The 17,237-nt window shown below is 32.6% G+C and overlaps 1 protein-coding gene across 3 annotated transcripts in view; it reads right to left on the bottom strand.

The window, feature by feature from the left end:
- Positions 1–17,237, bottom strand: part of LOC111414456 (lachesin-like) — a 108,500-nt gene that overhangs the window by 30,892 nt on the left and 60,371 nt on the right. For all 3 annotated transcript variants that reach the window (XM_071195537.1, XM_071195539.1, XM_071195538.1), the window contains one exon: positions 4,292–4,389. In XM_071195537.1, the coding sequence (XP_071051638.1) occupies positions 4,292–4,389 (98 nt within the window). The remainder of the gene's footprint in view (positions 1–4,291; positions 4,390–17,237) is intronic.

Raw genomic sequence — 17,237 nt, 5'->3', positions numbered from 1 at the left:
TTCATATGTTTATAATAATTGTAGCTCTAGTTGTTCTTTCTGTCATCTTCAAGTAAGCTCTTTTGCCGTTTCAGCAAGTGTTCTCTTTAAGAGTGTCCAAGCGGTATCGACTCCGATAGGTCCAATCTCCTCCTCGCTTGTCCGGTTTATTCGTTGCTCTACCCCGGCTATGAATGGTTCTGATGTTTCTGGGTTTTTCGACGTTATACCTTTTATTATCTTAGCCCCCGCCTTTTCTTTTTTTTGCATTAGATATTCGAGATAATCACCAGATAATGATCAGAATCAATATTCGCTCCTTTATAGCTTTTGCAGTTGGATCCATGTCTTGAATCTATCAAAATATGATCGATCTAATTTATAGTTTATCCGTCTGGCGAGGTCCGTGTTATTTTGTATAACATTTTATTCGGGAAGTAGGTGCTGCTGATAGTCATGTTCATGGATGAGGCATAGTTTACAAGTCTATTTCCGTTATCATTACACTCTAGGTGTACACTATTTGGTCTTATTGTCGGTCTATACATATTCTCTTGTCTCACGTTAAGTATTCTAAAGATGCGTTTAGTTGTATCGATTAAAATAATAGTATTTATGTTAAATTAACGTTCGATTAAGGTTCGATTAAGTCCTAATTAAAGCATATGGAACACTAATCCATAAAAAACGTTACGTTTAAAGTAAAACTCTTATAGTGTCTATAACCGTGTTATTTACTTTATTTTCGCACAACTTTACAAGTTGACTATACAACCTATTAGGTCCATAATAATTTTTTAAAGTAGATTTCATATGTGTAGTCGGTGCGGTTCGTATTGCAAAACCCATTTGCACCTCGCCGGATGCTCAGGCCAATTTTTTGTATTACTTTTAAGGGTAATATTCGCGCGTACACCGCCAGGGCTCGTATATTAGCCGAACAAAAGCCGCCTCGCGGGAATTTTATATGTATCTGCCGCGGCCGCATTAGTTTCATTGACCGTAAATGTGGGGCCAGAAACGGGGCGCTACCGTCGCGCCGAACGTTTTAGATAGCGGCAACGGCATACATTAAACCTGTTTAGGACTTTTTACCACCACGATTCGTTCAGCTGTACCGAACCAACTCCACCAACCTCCACTTTTATCGTTTACTATAACATTATTTTCTATACAAGTAATCCTTAAAAAAGGTAACTAAAAAAAACTAGTATCGATCTTATTTGTTTTAAAACTAGAAATATATGGGTTTAGCCGCACGTCTCTCAGAATGGCTAAACTCGAATGATTATAGTTTTAAGTCTTGCGTTAGTTCTAGTGATAGTGATAGTGTAAAACTAGAACTAACACTAGACCGAGAAATAGAAACATTCGGGTTTAGCCGCACGTCTCTCAAGACGGCTAAACCCGAATGATTCTAGTTTTAGGTCTTGTGTTAGTTCTAGTGATAGTGCAAAACTAGAACTAACACAAGACCTAGAACTAGAATCATTCGGGTTTAGCCGCGCGTCTCTCAAGACGGCTAAACCTGAATGATTTTAGTTCTAGGTCTTGTGTTAGTTTTAGTGATAGTGTAAAACTAGAACTAACACTAGACCGAGAACTAGAAAATATCGGGTTTAGCCGTAAGCAGATAAAAGTTAGGTTAAGTTTTCTTCTTCAATTTCGGAAAAATCACTTCTTAGAATCCATAATCACTATAAATGAATAGTTTGGTAGTTCAAAAACGTATTTTGATCTGAATTTTGGCTCAATTAAACTTAGTTTTTCGCAAAATTTAATAATTTTAGCAAGTAACGTAATCGTAAGGTTTAAATGTCAAAATTGACTTAACATGGATGGTTGTCGCTAGATGGGGTGAGCTAAAACTTAGAAGAGAAGCAATTTTTTAAGATAAAAAATTAATAATTATAAAAGTTTGAAATCTTTACCTGAATAAAGATTAATTTTTCCTAATTTCCTTAATAAAATCACTTATTAATAAGTTCTTTTTCTAAAAAATAAATTAAATCCTCAAAAATTTTAAAGTGACAGATAAAAGTTAGGTTATGTTTTCGTCTATTCTTCAACTTCGGGAAAAATCGCTTCTTAGAGTCCATAATCACTATAAATGAATAGTATGGGAGTCGAAAAATGTATTTTGATGGGGATTTTGGCTGAACTAAACTTAGTTATTCGCAAAATTTAATAATTTTAGCAAGTGATGTAATCGTAAGGTTAAATGTCAAAACTGACTTAACATGGATGGTTGTCGCTAGATGGGGTGAGTAAATACTTAGAAGAGAAGCAATTTTTTAAGATAAAAAATTTATAATTATAAAAGTTTGAAATCTTTACCTGAATAAAGATTAATTTTACCTTATTTCCTTAATAAAATCACTTATTAAGTTTTTTTTTTTAAATAAATTAAATCCTCAAAAATTTTAAAGTGACAGATAAAATTTAGGTTATGTTTTCGTTTCTTCTTTAATTTCGGAAAAAATCACTTCTTAGAGTCTATAATCACTATAAATGAATAGTTTGGAAGTGCAAAAACGTATTTTGATGGGGATTTTGGCTCAACTAAACTTAGTTATTCGCAAAATTTAATAATTTTAGCAAGTAATGTAATCGTAAGGTTTAAGTGTCAAAACTGACTTAACATGGATGGTTGTCGCTAGATGGGGTGAGTAAATACTTAGAAGAGAAGCAATTTTTTAAGATAAAAAATTAGTAATTTAAAATGTTTGAAATCTTTACTTGACTATAAAAAGATTAATTTTACCTTATTTCCTTAATAAAATCACTTATTAATAAATTTTTTTTCTAAAAAATAAATTAAATCCTCAAAAATTTTAAAGTGACAGATAAAAGTTAGGTTAGATTTTCGTTTCTTCTTTAATTTCGGAAAAAATCACTTCTTACAGTCTATAATCACTATAAATGAATAGTTTGGGAGTGCAAAAACGTATTTTGATGGGGATTTTGGCTCAACTAAACTTAGTTATTCGCAAAATTTAATAATTTTAGCAAGTAATGTAATCGAAGGATTTAAATGTCAAAACTGACTTAATATAGATGGTTGCCGCTAGATGGAGCGCGCAATTATTTAGAAGAGAAGAAATTTTTAAGATAAAAAAAATAATAATCATAAAAATTTGAAATCTTTACCTGAATGAAGATTAATTGTTCCTAATTTCCTTAATAAAATCACTTATTAATAAGTTTTTTTCTAAAAAATAAATTAAATCCTCAAAAATTTGAAAGTGACAGATAAAAGTTAGGTTAGGTTTTCGTTTCTTCTTCAATTTCGGAAAAAATCTCTTCTTAGAGTCCATAATCACTATAAATGAATAGTTTGGGAGTGCAAAAACGTATTTTGATGGGGATTTTGGCTCAACTAAACTTAGTTTTTCACAAAATTTAATAATTTTAGCAAGTAATGTAATCGCTAGATGGGGTGAGCAAATACTTAGAAGAGAAGCAATTTTTTTAAGATAAAAAATTAATAATTATAAAAGTTTGAAATTATGTTAACGTTAGGTTATGTTTTCGATTCTTCTTACGTCTTCAGAAGCACGGCTAAACCCGAAACTTTTTAGTTCTAGGTCTAGTGTTAGTTCTAGTTTTAGTTCAATAAAAGTATACAACATAGATGATAGATGATATCTTATGCTAACTAGCGCCTACCTACCACTGCCACTAGAACTAACACAAGACCTAGAACTAGAATCATTCGGGTTTAGCCGCACGTCTCTCAAGACGGCTAAACCCGAATGATTCTAGTTCTAGATCTTGTGTTAGTTCTAGTGATAGTGCAAAACTAGAACTAGAATCATTCGGGTTTAGCCGCACGTCTCTCAAGACGGCTAAACCCGAATGATTCTAGTTCTAGGTCTTGTGTTAGTTCTAGTAATAGTGCAAAACTAGAACTAACACTAGACCTAAAACTAGAAAATATTGGGCTAAACCCGAAACTTTCTAGTTCTAAGTCTAGGGTTAGTTCTAGTTTTAGTTCAATAAAATTATGCAACATAGTGATATTATATCTATTATATTGACATGTTACATTTTATGTGGGACTAAATAAGTAGGAGGTACGCCCTGGTTTTTATTATGTTTAATCAAATAAATAATCAAATTCGTAACTGCACTTTACTTAAAATCCTCTCTGGTTTTAAAACTCCCGCCAAAAAATAGTTTAGAAAGTTACGCTGTGTAAACGTGACTTTTCATTTTCTCCTCCGAATTAAAAAATAAAGTATAAAATAGTAAAAATGTATATTTTTTTATTATTGAAATCCAATTTGTAAAAATGAAGTGTTGTACTCACCCTAAAGTTGGATAGGTTGTCGACAACACATTCGAGGATGGCCTCACGTCCCACGGGTACCGTGACGTTGGCTATCGGCGTGGTGAACTTTGGGCTGTCTGTAAACGTAAACGTTCAGCGGTTACAACGCGATTATTAACTCAATTCCGCGCGCGACAGCACCATTTTCAATTAAACTGACCGCCCGTTATGGTGCATCCCTTTTTAGCGTATTATCCACAACAACCCTCCATTGTAACTCGTTAACAAACAATTTTAAACTAAAAAGCAAATAACGAAAACATTTTTTTTTCTTTGTGTTTATAGTTATACTTGTTCAAGCTGTTCAATATTAAAGCTCGGGGAAGTATGTCTTTGGCGGCGGCAGTTTCTAAGTTTGAAGACTTGGAAGGAGTGTTTTAGCCGCCCTCCTGCGGCGGACTTGAAATCTGCCGTCGTCGAAACTCCGCGGATACCGGATTTTCCGGAAGCCCGATTACCGGATAATGAACGGACGTCGACGCTTTATAGGGGATTTTGGGGGGCGTTAGGGGTGGCGCGCCACCGCCAGGCGTTGGGTGCGTGACTGACGGCTGACAGTAAATTATTGTTTGCCGGCCTCAGATAGCGCCTCGCATTGTGTTGCCACCGACGACCGAATAAAGCGATAATGGACGAGTGCGAATTGTCGATTGACGGTCCGATGAATTCCATTCGTTTATCTTTTTTTTTTTAATAAAACAACAAAAAATCAGTAAACACTGCATAAAATCTGCAATATCACTACATCCTATTGATCAAAATACGACACAGGAAACATTACTAAACAATATTGTAGATTCTAGATCTCCTTATTGTTTTCGACCAACAATATGGTGCACACAAAGTAACAGTGCATCTTTGGACAAGTTGCGAGACAGTTTGGGAATGAGCCGATGTCGTGGCGGATACTCGATTACAATTTACTCTGACAGGAAATCAACGGAGAGTTTGACCTCTTGGCACGAGGGCAGGGATCGAAACGCCTCCGAACCAACCCCCGACGACCACCCTCGCGCCACAAATATAATTAACCGGGTGATATAATTTAATTTCGCCCCATAATGTCCAGCTAAATGACGTATGGTCACTGCAGGGGCTTTAACTTCTTACTGTACACCCAAGGCGATGATGATTCTTGGTATCGTGTTCAAATTAAACTAAGTTTTAGACTAGATCTTATTATGATATTAATACACTAAATATTCTAGTTAATAAAAAAAAATGATATAAATCAAATCAAATGTGGGATGATCAAAATGTAGAATGTAAAATCACTGCTTGAAGATTGTTAAGTATTGTATCAAAAATATTTAGCATTGTTTTGACATTGGTATATACTTCAAACATACACTAATCAATATTTGGACGTTACTATCTACTCCAAACACCTGTTATCTCTTATTTAGATACAGATATCTACCCCCATTATTGAGTACATTGCAGTATACCGGGTGTAACACGATCATGGTACACCCCCCGTATCTCCTTTAGTTTTTAAGATAATTGATTCAAATTTGGGACATCCTATACACATGATAAGAGACACTTTTTGGCATACAAGTAATTTTTTTTTCAATTCCGGTTTCGCCGGAAGTGACACTAACTTTAGATTTTTAAATGGAACACCCTGTATATTATTACATTTTTGAAATTTGAATAATTTTCTGAATCCAATGGTACCACATAAGTGACATTTCCAACGTCAATATTTTTTAGAATTTAATGTTTAATTTTCCATTTAAGTGTGCCATGAGAGTTCCGTTTTATTCTAATTAACTCGTCTATGATTTATATGCAAATAAAGTTCATCAAATCAACTTTTCTAAATTTACAGCGTCACACATGCGCAAGACAACCTCAATCAGCTGTATCCAATGATCGGCCGGTGTAAATAGCGCGTTCTAACCTAACCTCAACTGTTGTTTATTTCTGTGCAACAAAATGAGTGAATTCCATGGAAAATTAATTAAAATTATTGAGAACTACCGATATATTTACGACAAAAAATATTCTGAACATAAAGATAAGATATTGGTAGAAAATGACAACACAAAAACCAGTAACATTTTGTTTCTTGAGGTTGCGATTCTAGAAATATTAAATTCTGTATAAATCAATTTTTTTCTTAAAGCTAAATAAAATCCGTAAATCTAAATCTTTAAATTTAAATTTACTGCTAAATTCTGTATAAACCCGGCATAAATCCGAATGTTTCTAGTTCTCGGTCTAGTGTTAGTTCTAGTGGCAGTGGTAGGTAACGCTAGTTAGCATAAAATATTACTATGAAAAAAACTTTCAGTTGTCAATGTCAACTTTAATTTTATTATTATATTCGTAATCTTCATAAAATAACCTTTAACGTGAGTCTAAAGTTGATGCATTTATCTCAAAAATCCAAAAAGTTCGAACTTTCAAAATTTGGCATATTTGTTAACTTCATAAAAATCCTTTAAAATGACCCCAAACTCGACATATTTAACTTTAATATTAATGGAAATACAATCACTTCCGGTTTGAAACGTCAACGTTAATTTTGACATATTTGTCATCTTCATTAAAAAACCTTTAAAATGAGTCCAAAGATGACGTACTTATCTCAAAAAACAAAAAAGTTAGAATTAAAAACATTAAATCCGAAGTTAGCAACAATGAAGATAGCAATTTAATTTTTAAATATTAATACCAACCTTAATTTTTGATTTTTTTTTATTATATTTTTGTTTTTATGACAAACATTAAGACATTTTATAAAAATTAAGAATATGTTAAAATGACATTGACATTTCAAACCGGAAATTGCTAATATCTCGAGTAATATTGGAATTAAACGTATCATGTTAGGACTCATTTTAAAGGATTTTTCACGACGGTTACAAATATGTCAAAATTGACGTTGACATTCTTAACCGGAAGTTGACCATAACTTCATTAATTATGAAGATAAATATGTCGTGTTTGTACTCATTTTAAAGGATTTTTGATGAAGATTACAAATATGTCAAAATTGACGTTGACATTCTTAACCGGAAGTTGACCATAACTTCATTAATTATGAAGATAAATATGTCGTGTTTGTACTCATTTTAAAGGATTTTTGATGAAGATTACAAATATGTCAAAATTGAGGTTGACGTTTTAAACCTGAAACTAGCTAGTTATCATATAATAGACAAATGGACAACTTCATGGTGTTCTTTCATGATGTATTCTATATTAAAAAACCTTTAAAATGAGTCCAAATATGATGCATTTATCTCAAAAAACAAAAAAGTTTGAATAAAAAACATTAAACACGAAGTTAGTAACAATGACGATACCAATTTAATTTTTAAATGTTAATACCAACCTTAATTTTTGATTTTTTTTATTATATTTTTGTTTCTGTGACAACTATTAAGACATTTTATAAAAATTAAGAATATGTCAAAATGACATTGACATTTTAAACCGGAAGTTGCTTATATCTCAAGTAATATTGGAATTAAACGTATCATGTTTGGACTCATTTTAAAGGATTTTTTACGACGATTACAAATATGTCAAAATTGACGTTTACATTCTTAACCGGAAGTTGACCATAACTTCGTTAATATTAAAGATAAACATGTCGTGTTTGTACTCATTTTAAAGGATTTTTAATGAAGATTACAAATATGTCAAAATTGAGGTTGACATTTTAAACCTGAAATTAGTTATCATATAATAGAAGTATTATATGTTTTTTTTCTATTCATTTGTCGCATATTTGGATATTGCTATCTACTCCAAATACATTTTAAGCGTTGTTCCACTTTCAACAATGTCAGAAATGTTTCTGGTAATGTTTACACTTTGTAGTATATTTCAAACCAATATCAATCAATATTCGTACATTGCTACCTACTCGTTATCTCTTATTTAGATACAGATATCTACCCCCATTATTGAGTACATTGCAGTCTTTGATTATACATAATATGGATTGAGCCAACGAAAGAGATAGCTTGCGCAAGGTGATCGAACCGAGATAGACATAGAAGCGTACTGCCATATAATGGGTGTACTGATAGAAGTGAGATAGATATAGAAGCGTACTAACATATAATATATCTATCTTTGTTACACTTTCACATTATCGCTTTCCATCTGCGTCTATTCACCTTGAGCAACATTTTTGTTAGTAGATATATTCAGTTAGCTCAATCCATATTATATATAATCAAAGATTGCAGTATACCGGGTGTAACAGGATCATGGTACACCCCCCGTATCTCCTTTAGTTTTGAAGATAATTGATTCAAATTTGGGACATCCTATACACATGATAAGAGACACTTTTTGACATACAAGTAATTTTTTTTTCATGATGTATTCTATATTAAAAAACCTTTAAAATGAGTCCAAATTTGATGCATTTATCCCAAAAAACAAAAAAGTTTGAATAAAAAACATTAAACACGAAGTTAGTAACAATGAAGTTAGCAATTTAATTTTTAAATATTAATACCAACCTTAATTTTTGATTTTTTTTATTATATTTTTGTTTCTGTGACAAATATTAAGACATTTTATAAAAATTAAGAATATGTCAAAATGACATTGACATTTCAAACCGGAAATTGCTAATATCTCGAGTAATATTGCAATTAAACGTATCATGTTAGGACTCATTTTAAAGGATTTTTCACGACGATTACAAATATGTCAAAATTGACGTTGTCATTCTTAACCGGAAGTTGATCATAACTTCGTTAATATTAAAGGTAAATATGTCGTGTTTGTACTCATTTTAAAGGATTTTTAATGAAGATTACAAATATGTCAAAATTGAGGTTGACATTTTAAACCTGAAATTAGTTATCATATAATAGATGTATTATATGTATTATATGTTTCTTTTCTATTCATTTGTCGCATATTTGGATATTGCTATCTACTCCAAACACATTTTAAGCGTTGTTCCACTATCAACAATGTCAGAAATGTTTCTGGTAATGTTTACGCTTTGTAGTGTATTTCAAACAAATATCAATCAATATTCGTACATTGCTACCTACTCCAACTACAGATACGTGTATGTTTATTAATGCCTAAATGTTGTTATCTACTCTAAACGATTGTTAGTGAAACGTTCAGCAATAAAAATCTGTCCAAACACATCAAACATCGTAAATATATTGTCTAAAAAAAAAATTTTATGCAACTGTGCGTAGTCAAAAAAGAAATTTCTTTTTATAAATTTCACAAAGAAATCAAATCCTATTCGTGATTCCAATTGGGTATTCGCGACTATACATTTTTTCGCCGTACACGAATCGAAATTAGATTGGTTTCTTTTTATAACGTTAACTTTGATCTCGCAGATCGGTAGAAAAAGGAAAAATTTCTTGAACCGCGGTTCGCAAAACGGAATTATTGCTCGGGAAACAAACTAAGCCCTCGAAGGGAGCATGGCTTTTGGAGGAGATGTCCGAGCTTTCGAGGGCACACAACTCCTTATCGTCAAGCACCAAACCGAGCAAATGACGAATGCAAATTGGATTTTGATGGACGCCGTCGTGGCCGATATCGGTTCGGGTCAAAGTTCACCCTCCTACTGTCGTCGCATTTCCGTCCGTCTACCAAACCCGAATGACACTGCCATTTCGAAGCTAAAGGTCTTCGTCGAAATGTCACCCCTCGAGAGGGTTCGAGGAGGGATCGAGCACGACGAGAGGCGATTGTGTCGATTGACATTTAAAGGGGACAATTGATTATGCGCGAATTAACACGTTTTGGGCCAATGCCTTTAAACAAGAATTCAATTCGCGGTATCTAATATATTATCAGATGACTAACACAATGGTGCTATAAAAGAAATAGATCATGATGTCATAGTATTGTTGACTGTTAAAGGAGGGCTTTATACTGGGAGCGAAACTATGTATTACCAATAGAATAGAGGTTCTGTGACAGACAACGGGGCAGCGTCCTGCTGATGAATTGCTCCTGCTGCAGGCAGAAGGTTGCGGTCGCAGCTGTCAGCTACATTGGGGGCTTTACTCTAGACTCGAAGGTAAAGTAAATTTACCTCGTCCAACGAGATTGAAACCTACTATTGTTTGATGAGAATTCCATTCTAAAATCGTTTGAAGACAATATATAAAGACATTTGCATTAAAACTAAATATAAATATATTTGAGACTTTGTAAGTAGGCCATTTTAAGAATTAGCATTTTTCTTTGATAGAAAAGAATGTAAAAAAAATAAAGAAAGAAAAACGGGTTGAGAAAAAAAAAAGAGTTAAATGCCCATGGTGGTGTTTGCATTCGCTTTTCGCAGCGGCAAATGAAAGGAAATTGCGTGGCAAAAGAATGCAAAGTCCGCGAGAGCGCAATGGAAGGAAACGGGAAAACGAAATATTGCCGCATTTGCATTTGTTAGCTTGACATGGTACAAGCCGTAGGGAGTGCGGGTAACCCGGAAATCCCCTCCTGGATAATAATTACATTTTGTATTTTTGTATTAGTTGTCTCGTTTCGAGATTTTCCTTCCAAAGGGAATAACAACAAAATTAACAAGCAACTCAAACAGGTGCGTTGATTAAAAACTTTTTTAAAATATTAAAATCGTAATCGAAAGAGAGATAAAAAGGTTTCGAGGGCAATTATTGATCAGTTCGGGTAGTTTCGGAGTGCCAATTAGGAGGATGTGTCCAACCCTAGTCGAAGTATTTACGGTATAAATAGGACTTGATTGGTCCAGTTCGAAAGCTCGTGCATTATAAATAAGCACTGGACATCTTTAAAGTTCATTCCGTGTTCTGACCTACTAAATAAATTGAATTATTTACCGAGGATCGAGATAAGCTAATTGTTACTTGACAACACATAGTTTATGTCAATAAAACTTTGATGTCGCCACCTTTCGTTCGATTCCCTTTGATCTCTTTCACAAAACGGAGTTTATCAAATTAATCGAAAGAGGTTCGGCCCCGTTTGAGACTGTAAAACCCGGCTGCATGTGCATCAATGAAGGTTACGCTATGGAAGGATTTCAAGTGGAAAACACTCGCCGGTAACCGCACCCCCTCTTTCTCTTTATATATCCGCCTTGTAATCGAGTTTCCGCTTGCTGGTTAGAAAAATCTCAACTCCCTTTTACTATATTTGCAGCAACTACAAACTTATTTTGATAGAATATTTTTTGTTGTGTATCCCTTTACTTCGTAAAATTTAATGATTTCCAGTATTCGCAAAGTGCTTAGATGGATTTAATTCGCTGAGAGCCGTTGGCCGTTTTGGGTTTCAAGTTCCTCACCCCCAATGGCAATAATGATCGCACCGAAACTGTAATTCTATAGATAGATCCGGCAGGCGTAGATAGTGTTTACCGCACACAACGGCACAACATAACGTTACTGCCGTATTTTATTGGCAATTCCGTTCCTATACCGTAGTAGTAGTTAGTTGCCATGCGGTCTGATTGGAATAAGTGTTTTTGTGTATGGACACGCGTTTTTGATTTATCGTTTATTGCTTTTACACCTATATTATTTAGTAATGCGCCCAATCCTTTATACATTTTTAATAGTTAGGATGAATTTTCATGCTATATGAAAGGATATAGAAAAATGTGATGATGTCAAATACTCTCGTCATCGAAGAAAAGTACTGGAACAAATTTGAGACGAAGAAGTCTTTATGCATTATGTTATAAATGATGTTGAGGAAGCCCAAACCGGCTTTCATGTGATACCAAGCATGACATTGAGAGATATCGGTGAAAATGTTTACTAATATCAAGAACGAGGTTAAAAGATGCTGGAGAAAAAGTTGAAAGAGCAAATATGATAATATACAGGGTGGTTCGGTGAACAAATTTAATCACATATCTTTAGTATATGCTATCGAAGTTAGGAAATTTTAACACATGTTTCCAAATAACTTAAACACTATTTACAGTAGAACGCTGAAATTTGGTACAGTATAATTCAATGTAATGTAAAATCGTTAGGCAATTTATGATTTGGATCGGTCCGCGGGAACAATGCTATACAGGTTGTTCCTAAAGTTTGTTTGCTCAGAATTTTTTTATTCTATCATAACCCTACATTTATTTTTGCAGTTTCTAATAGTAAATTTAGTTTAGAAACTTTTATTATTGTTAGTTAATATTGATAAAAATCACCGTTTTCGTGTTAAATGCAAACATGTTGGGTTCCAATTTCAATAATAACACTAAAAAAAAAGAAATCTAAGTTTTTGAACATTTCCTTTAGTATTTTTTATTACTTGTCCTGTTATTTTATGTACTTTTTTTATTATTCCTGTTAGTGTTATCGTTTTTTTGTTTATTTTTTGTTGATTTTTAATTAATTTATTGTTTTTGGATTCTTGTATCAAACCAACTAAAACAAATTAAAAATGTGATTTAGCTAAATCTACACTTGGACATGTTGCATACATAATAGTTATGAGTTATGACAGCTCAGTTCGATTTTCACTTGTCATTGCCAATTCAAATTATTTATTTATTCAGAGCCTAACATTTTTGCACTTAATACGAAAACGGTGGGTTTTATCAATATTCTCTAAGAGTGATAAAAGTTTCTAAACTAAATTTGCTATTAGAAACTGCAAAAATAAATGTAGGGTTAGGATAGAATAAAAAAGTTCTGAGCAAACAAACTTTAGGAACAGCCTGTATAGCATTGTTCCCGTGTACCGATCCAACTCAAAAATTGCCTAATGATTTTACGTGATATTAGTTTATACTGTACCAAATTTCAACGCTTTACCATAAATAGTGTTTAAGATATTTACAAAAATGTGTTAAAATTTCCTAAATTTGATTTTTTTTTTTACATGAATCGTCATCATTTTCACTCTAGTGCATGTGGTTACATTTGTTCCCCGAGTCACCGAAACACCCTGTATAGGAAAGTCATAGATTATGTCAATATATTAGGGACCTTTATCAATATCTAGCAATCTGTTATTAGTGTCTAATCCTTGCCCAAGAATACCTAGTCTTAGGCAAGCAATATTTAATACTCTGCCATCAGTATCTAATTTTCTATGAACAGTGTATAGTCTTCTGCCAGTATTTGGTAATACTTAATCATTTGCCAAGAATATCTAGTGTCCTGCAAACAGTATTTTGTCCTCTGCTATCAGTATCTAGTTTTTTATTAGTGTCTGTAGTCTTGTGCTAACAATATTTACTGTTCTATAAGTAATATATAGTACCATTATCAATAGTTAGTCATCTATGAGCAGCATCTAGTCCTTTCCCAAGAATACCTAGTCTTCTGCAAACAGTATTTTGTCCTCTGCCATCAGTATCTAGTTTTATATCAGAGTGTCTATCATTAGCAATATCTGGTCATCTGTTAGCAGTATTTACTCTTTTCTTAGAAATACCTAGTCTTCTGTAAGTAGTATTAGAGATTATAATTGGTCCAATTACAATCTCAAAAACTAGAATCATTCGGGTTTAGCCGTCTTGAGAGATGTGAGACTAAATCCGAATGTTTCTAGTTCTCGGTCTAGTGTTAGTTCTACCGACAGTTACTATGTTGTATATTTTTATTGAACTAAAACTAGAACGAGAACTAGAAACATTCGGGTTTAGTCGTCAAAAAAACTTTCAGTTGTCAATGTCAACTTTTTAAATGTCAAATTTTATTATTATAATCGTAATCTTCATAAAATAACCTTTAAAGTGGATCCAAACTTGATGCATTTATCTCAAAAAACCAAAAAGTTCGAACTTCAACTTTTAATTTTGACATATTTGTCAACTTCATAAAAAATCCTTTAAAATGAGTCCAAACTCGACATATTTAACTTTAATATTAATGGAAATATAATCACTTCCGGTTTGAAACGTCAACGTCAATTTTGACATATCTGTCATCTTCATTAAAAAATCTTTAAAATGAGTCCAAACATGACGCACTTATCTCAAAAAACAAAAAAGTTAGAATAAAAAACATTAAACCCGAAGTTAGCAACAATGAAGATAGAAATTTAATTTTTAAATATTAATAATAACAACCTTAATTTTTTATTTTTTTTTTTATTATATTTTTATTTTTGTGACTAATATTAAGACATTTTATAAAAATTAAGAATATGTCAAAATGACATTGACATTTCAAACCGGAAGTTGCTTATATCTCGAATAATATTGGAATCAAACGTATCACGTTTGGACTCATTTTAAAGGATTTTTCACGACGATTACAAATATGTCAAAATTGACGTTGACATTCTTAACCGGAAGTTGACCATAACTTCATTCGTATTGAAGATAAATATGTCGTGTTTGTACTCATTTTAAAAGATTTTTAATGAAGATTACAAATATGTCAAAATTGAGGTTGACATTTTAAACCTGAACTTAGTTATCATATAACAGACAAATGGACAACTTCATGGTGTTCTTTCATGATGTATTTTTTATTAAAAAAACCTTTAAAATGAGTTTAAACAAGACGCACTTATTTCAAAAAACAAAAAGATAGAATAAAAAACATTAAACCCGACGTTAGCAACAATGAAGACATTTTATAAACATTAAGAATATGTCAAAATGACATTGACATTTCAAACCGGAAGTTGCTCTCGAGTAATATTGGAATTAAATGTATCATGTTTGGACTCATTTTAAAGGATTTTTTACAACGATTACAAATATGTCAAAATTGACGTTGACATTCTTAACCAAAAGTTGACCATAACTTCATTTATATTGAAGATAAATATGTCGTGTTTGTACTCATTTTAAAGGATTTTTAATGAAGATTACAAATATGTCAAAATTGAGGTTGACATTTTAAACCTGAAGCTAGTTATCATATAATAGAAGTTTTATAACTGTAGTTAATCTAGTGTTAGTCACTTTTCCGCACTTTCTTTTTATTTTTAACGTGTCTTTTTGGTCATTTCACATTGATTAAAAAAAATCGGCGATTTTTAAGCCACATGATGATTCTTGAATTTTTCCCAAGTTTTTTAATATTTCTTTTGTTAAAAATTGTCCTTTCCCAAAAATACCTAGCCCTCTGCAAATTTTTTATTTTTTCCTCTGCTATGAGAGATGCTCAAAGAACGAAGATTAAAAATAAAGTAAATTTATAATTTTAATAGTTATGATGTATTTAAATGTATCTGTGATAAAATTTATTTCTGCTATAGCAATAGTTCTAATGGTGAGAAAAACAGAATTCCAAAAAAAAAAATGCAATACTACTACTCAATTTGACAGGACACGTTGGTGGATTGCTGGCCAAATTTCCGTTGTTTATTGTCCGAACACTAATTGAGTTCAGATCGCTGAGTGTGTAGCTGTCAAAGGGCATCAACATTGGCTCGTTGCGGCCACTATTTCATTCGGATTGAACGGTCGCGCGCTAAGCCATGACGAAACGTTTCGCAAACAATAAAAAAAATTGAACCGAAAAAAAGCGATTCTCATCGGACCGGAAAATTGGGTCTTCCAGTTTTCTTCTTTCCGGTGTTTATCTACTATTAGCCACGGTGGAAACGATTAAAACTTTCGCGGCGGAGCGCTTTATTAAACGGCGACGACGAGTGCATACGTAGTTTTGCGAGTTTTAGTTGGAAAAGTGACTTTCTCCAAAAGCTATTTCCCGGGTAAATATTTTCCCTTCCCTCTACAACAGAACTGAACTGAACCGAACTGTCCCACCACCCTACCGGAAGCGCAAGCATTCATGTGCGTTTGTAAAATAATGTAGGGCTAACACACACCCTGCGCGCCTCTGATATATTACACAAACTGCGCGTTTGGCAAGATTTCAAACTAGGAGACACCTGGTGGCTCGTGTGACGGAAACACCCAGAAGAACCAAGGGTTTTCGAAATTAAACCAGACGTTGTTTGCGTGGATCAACCCCCACACCCCAAGATGTGTAAGTGAGGGCGAGATTTATTAGACATTTTTTTTTCTATCTCTAAGTTTATTGCGCGTTTTTATTACCACCATTAATTTCGAGAAATGTAAATTATCGTTTTTATTTATTACCATCCCCAGCGGTGAGAAAGTTAATTACTTTGTATTCGTCGTTATTTCGGAAATTCGATATTTCGCGAAATGTAAGAAAAGCATCGAATATATTCTTGTGCCAACACATTTGGCGAAGGCGCCGGTCGTAACTCAAAATTTCCTTCCCAAATTCTTTTGATTTTCGCTCCAAATACCACCACTATGTATCTAATTATGTCATTTCTTCGAAAATACAGTTTCACGGTATAACCGGTTAACCCGAATGTTTCTGGTTCTAGATGTAGTTTTAGTTCTAGATAAAGAACTCAGAAAAACAAACCAATGACGCGAAAAATAATATACGCAGCAATTTCAAAAACAAAAGTTAATAATCGCTTGAAATTGAAGATGGCGTTGAAAAATATTTATTTGTAGCATGAATCCTATGATCCTTGATGAATACTATTCATCAAACCATTGCATTTGATACCTCGCTCATGAAAATCGGAATGTAAATGATAGAGTTATGATAACTAACTTCAGGTTTAAAATGTCAACCTCAATTTTGACATATTTGTAATTTTCATTAAAAATCTTTTAAAAAGAGTACAAACATGACATATTTATCTTCAATATTAATAAAGTTATGGTCAACTTGCGGTTAAAAATGTCAACGTCAATTTTGACATATTTGTAATCTTCATTAAAAATCCTTTAAAATGAGTACATACACGACATATTTATCTTTAATATTAATGAAATTATAGTTAACATCCGGTTAAGAATGTCAATATCATTTTGACATATTCTTATTTTTTATAAAATGTCTTAGTATTTGTCAAAAAGCAAAAATATAATAAAAAAAAATAAAAAATTAAGGTTGGTATTAATATTTAAAAATTAAATTGCTATCTTCATTGTTGCTAACTTCGGGTTTAATGTTTTTTGTTC

Source organism: Onthophagus taurus, chromosome 3 (genome assembly GCF_036711975.1).
Source record: "Onthophagus taurus isolate NC chromosome 3, IU_Otau_3.0, whole genome shotgun sequence".
Taxonomy (NCBI): domain Eukaryota; kingdom Metazoa; phylum Arthropoda; class Insecta; order Coleoptera; family Scarabaeidae; genus Onthophagus; species Onthophagus taurus.
The sequence above is the reverse complement of the archived record's forward strand: the minus strand, read 5'-3'. Positions and strand labels throughout refer to the sequence as shown.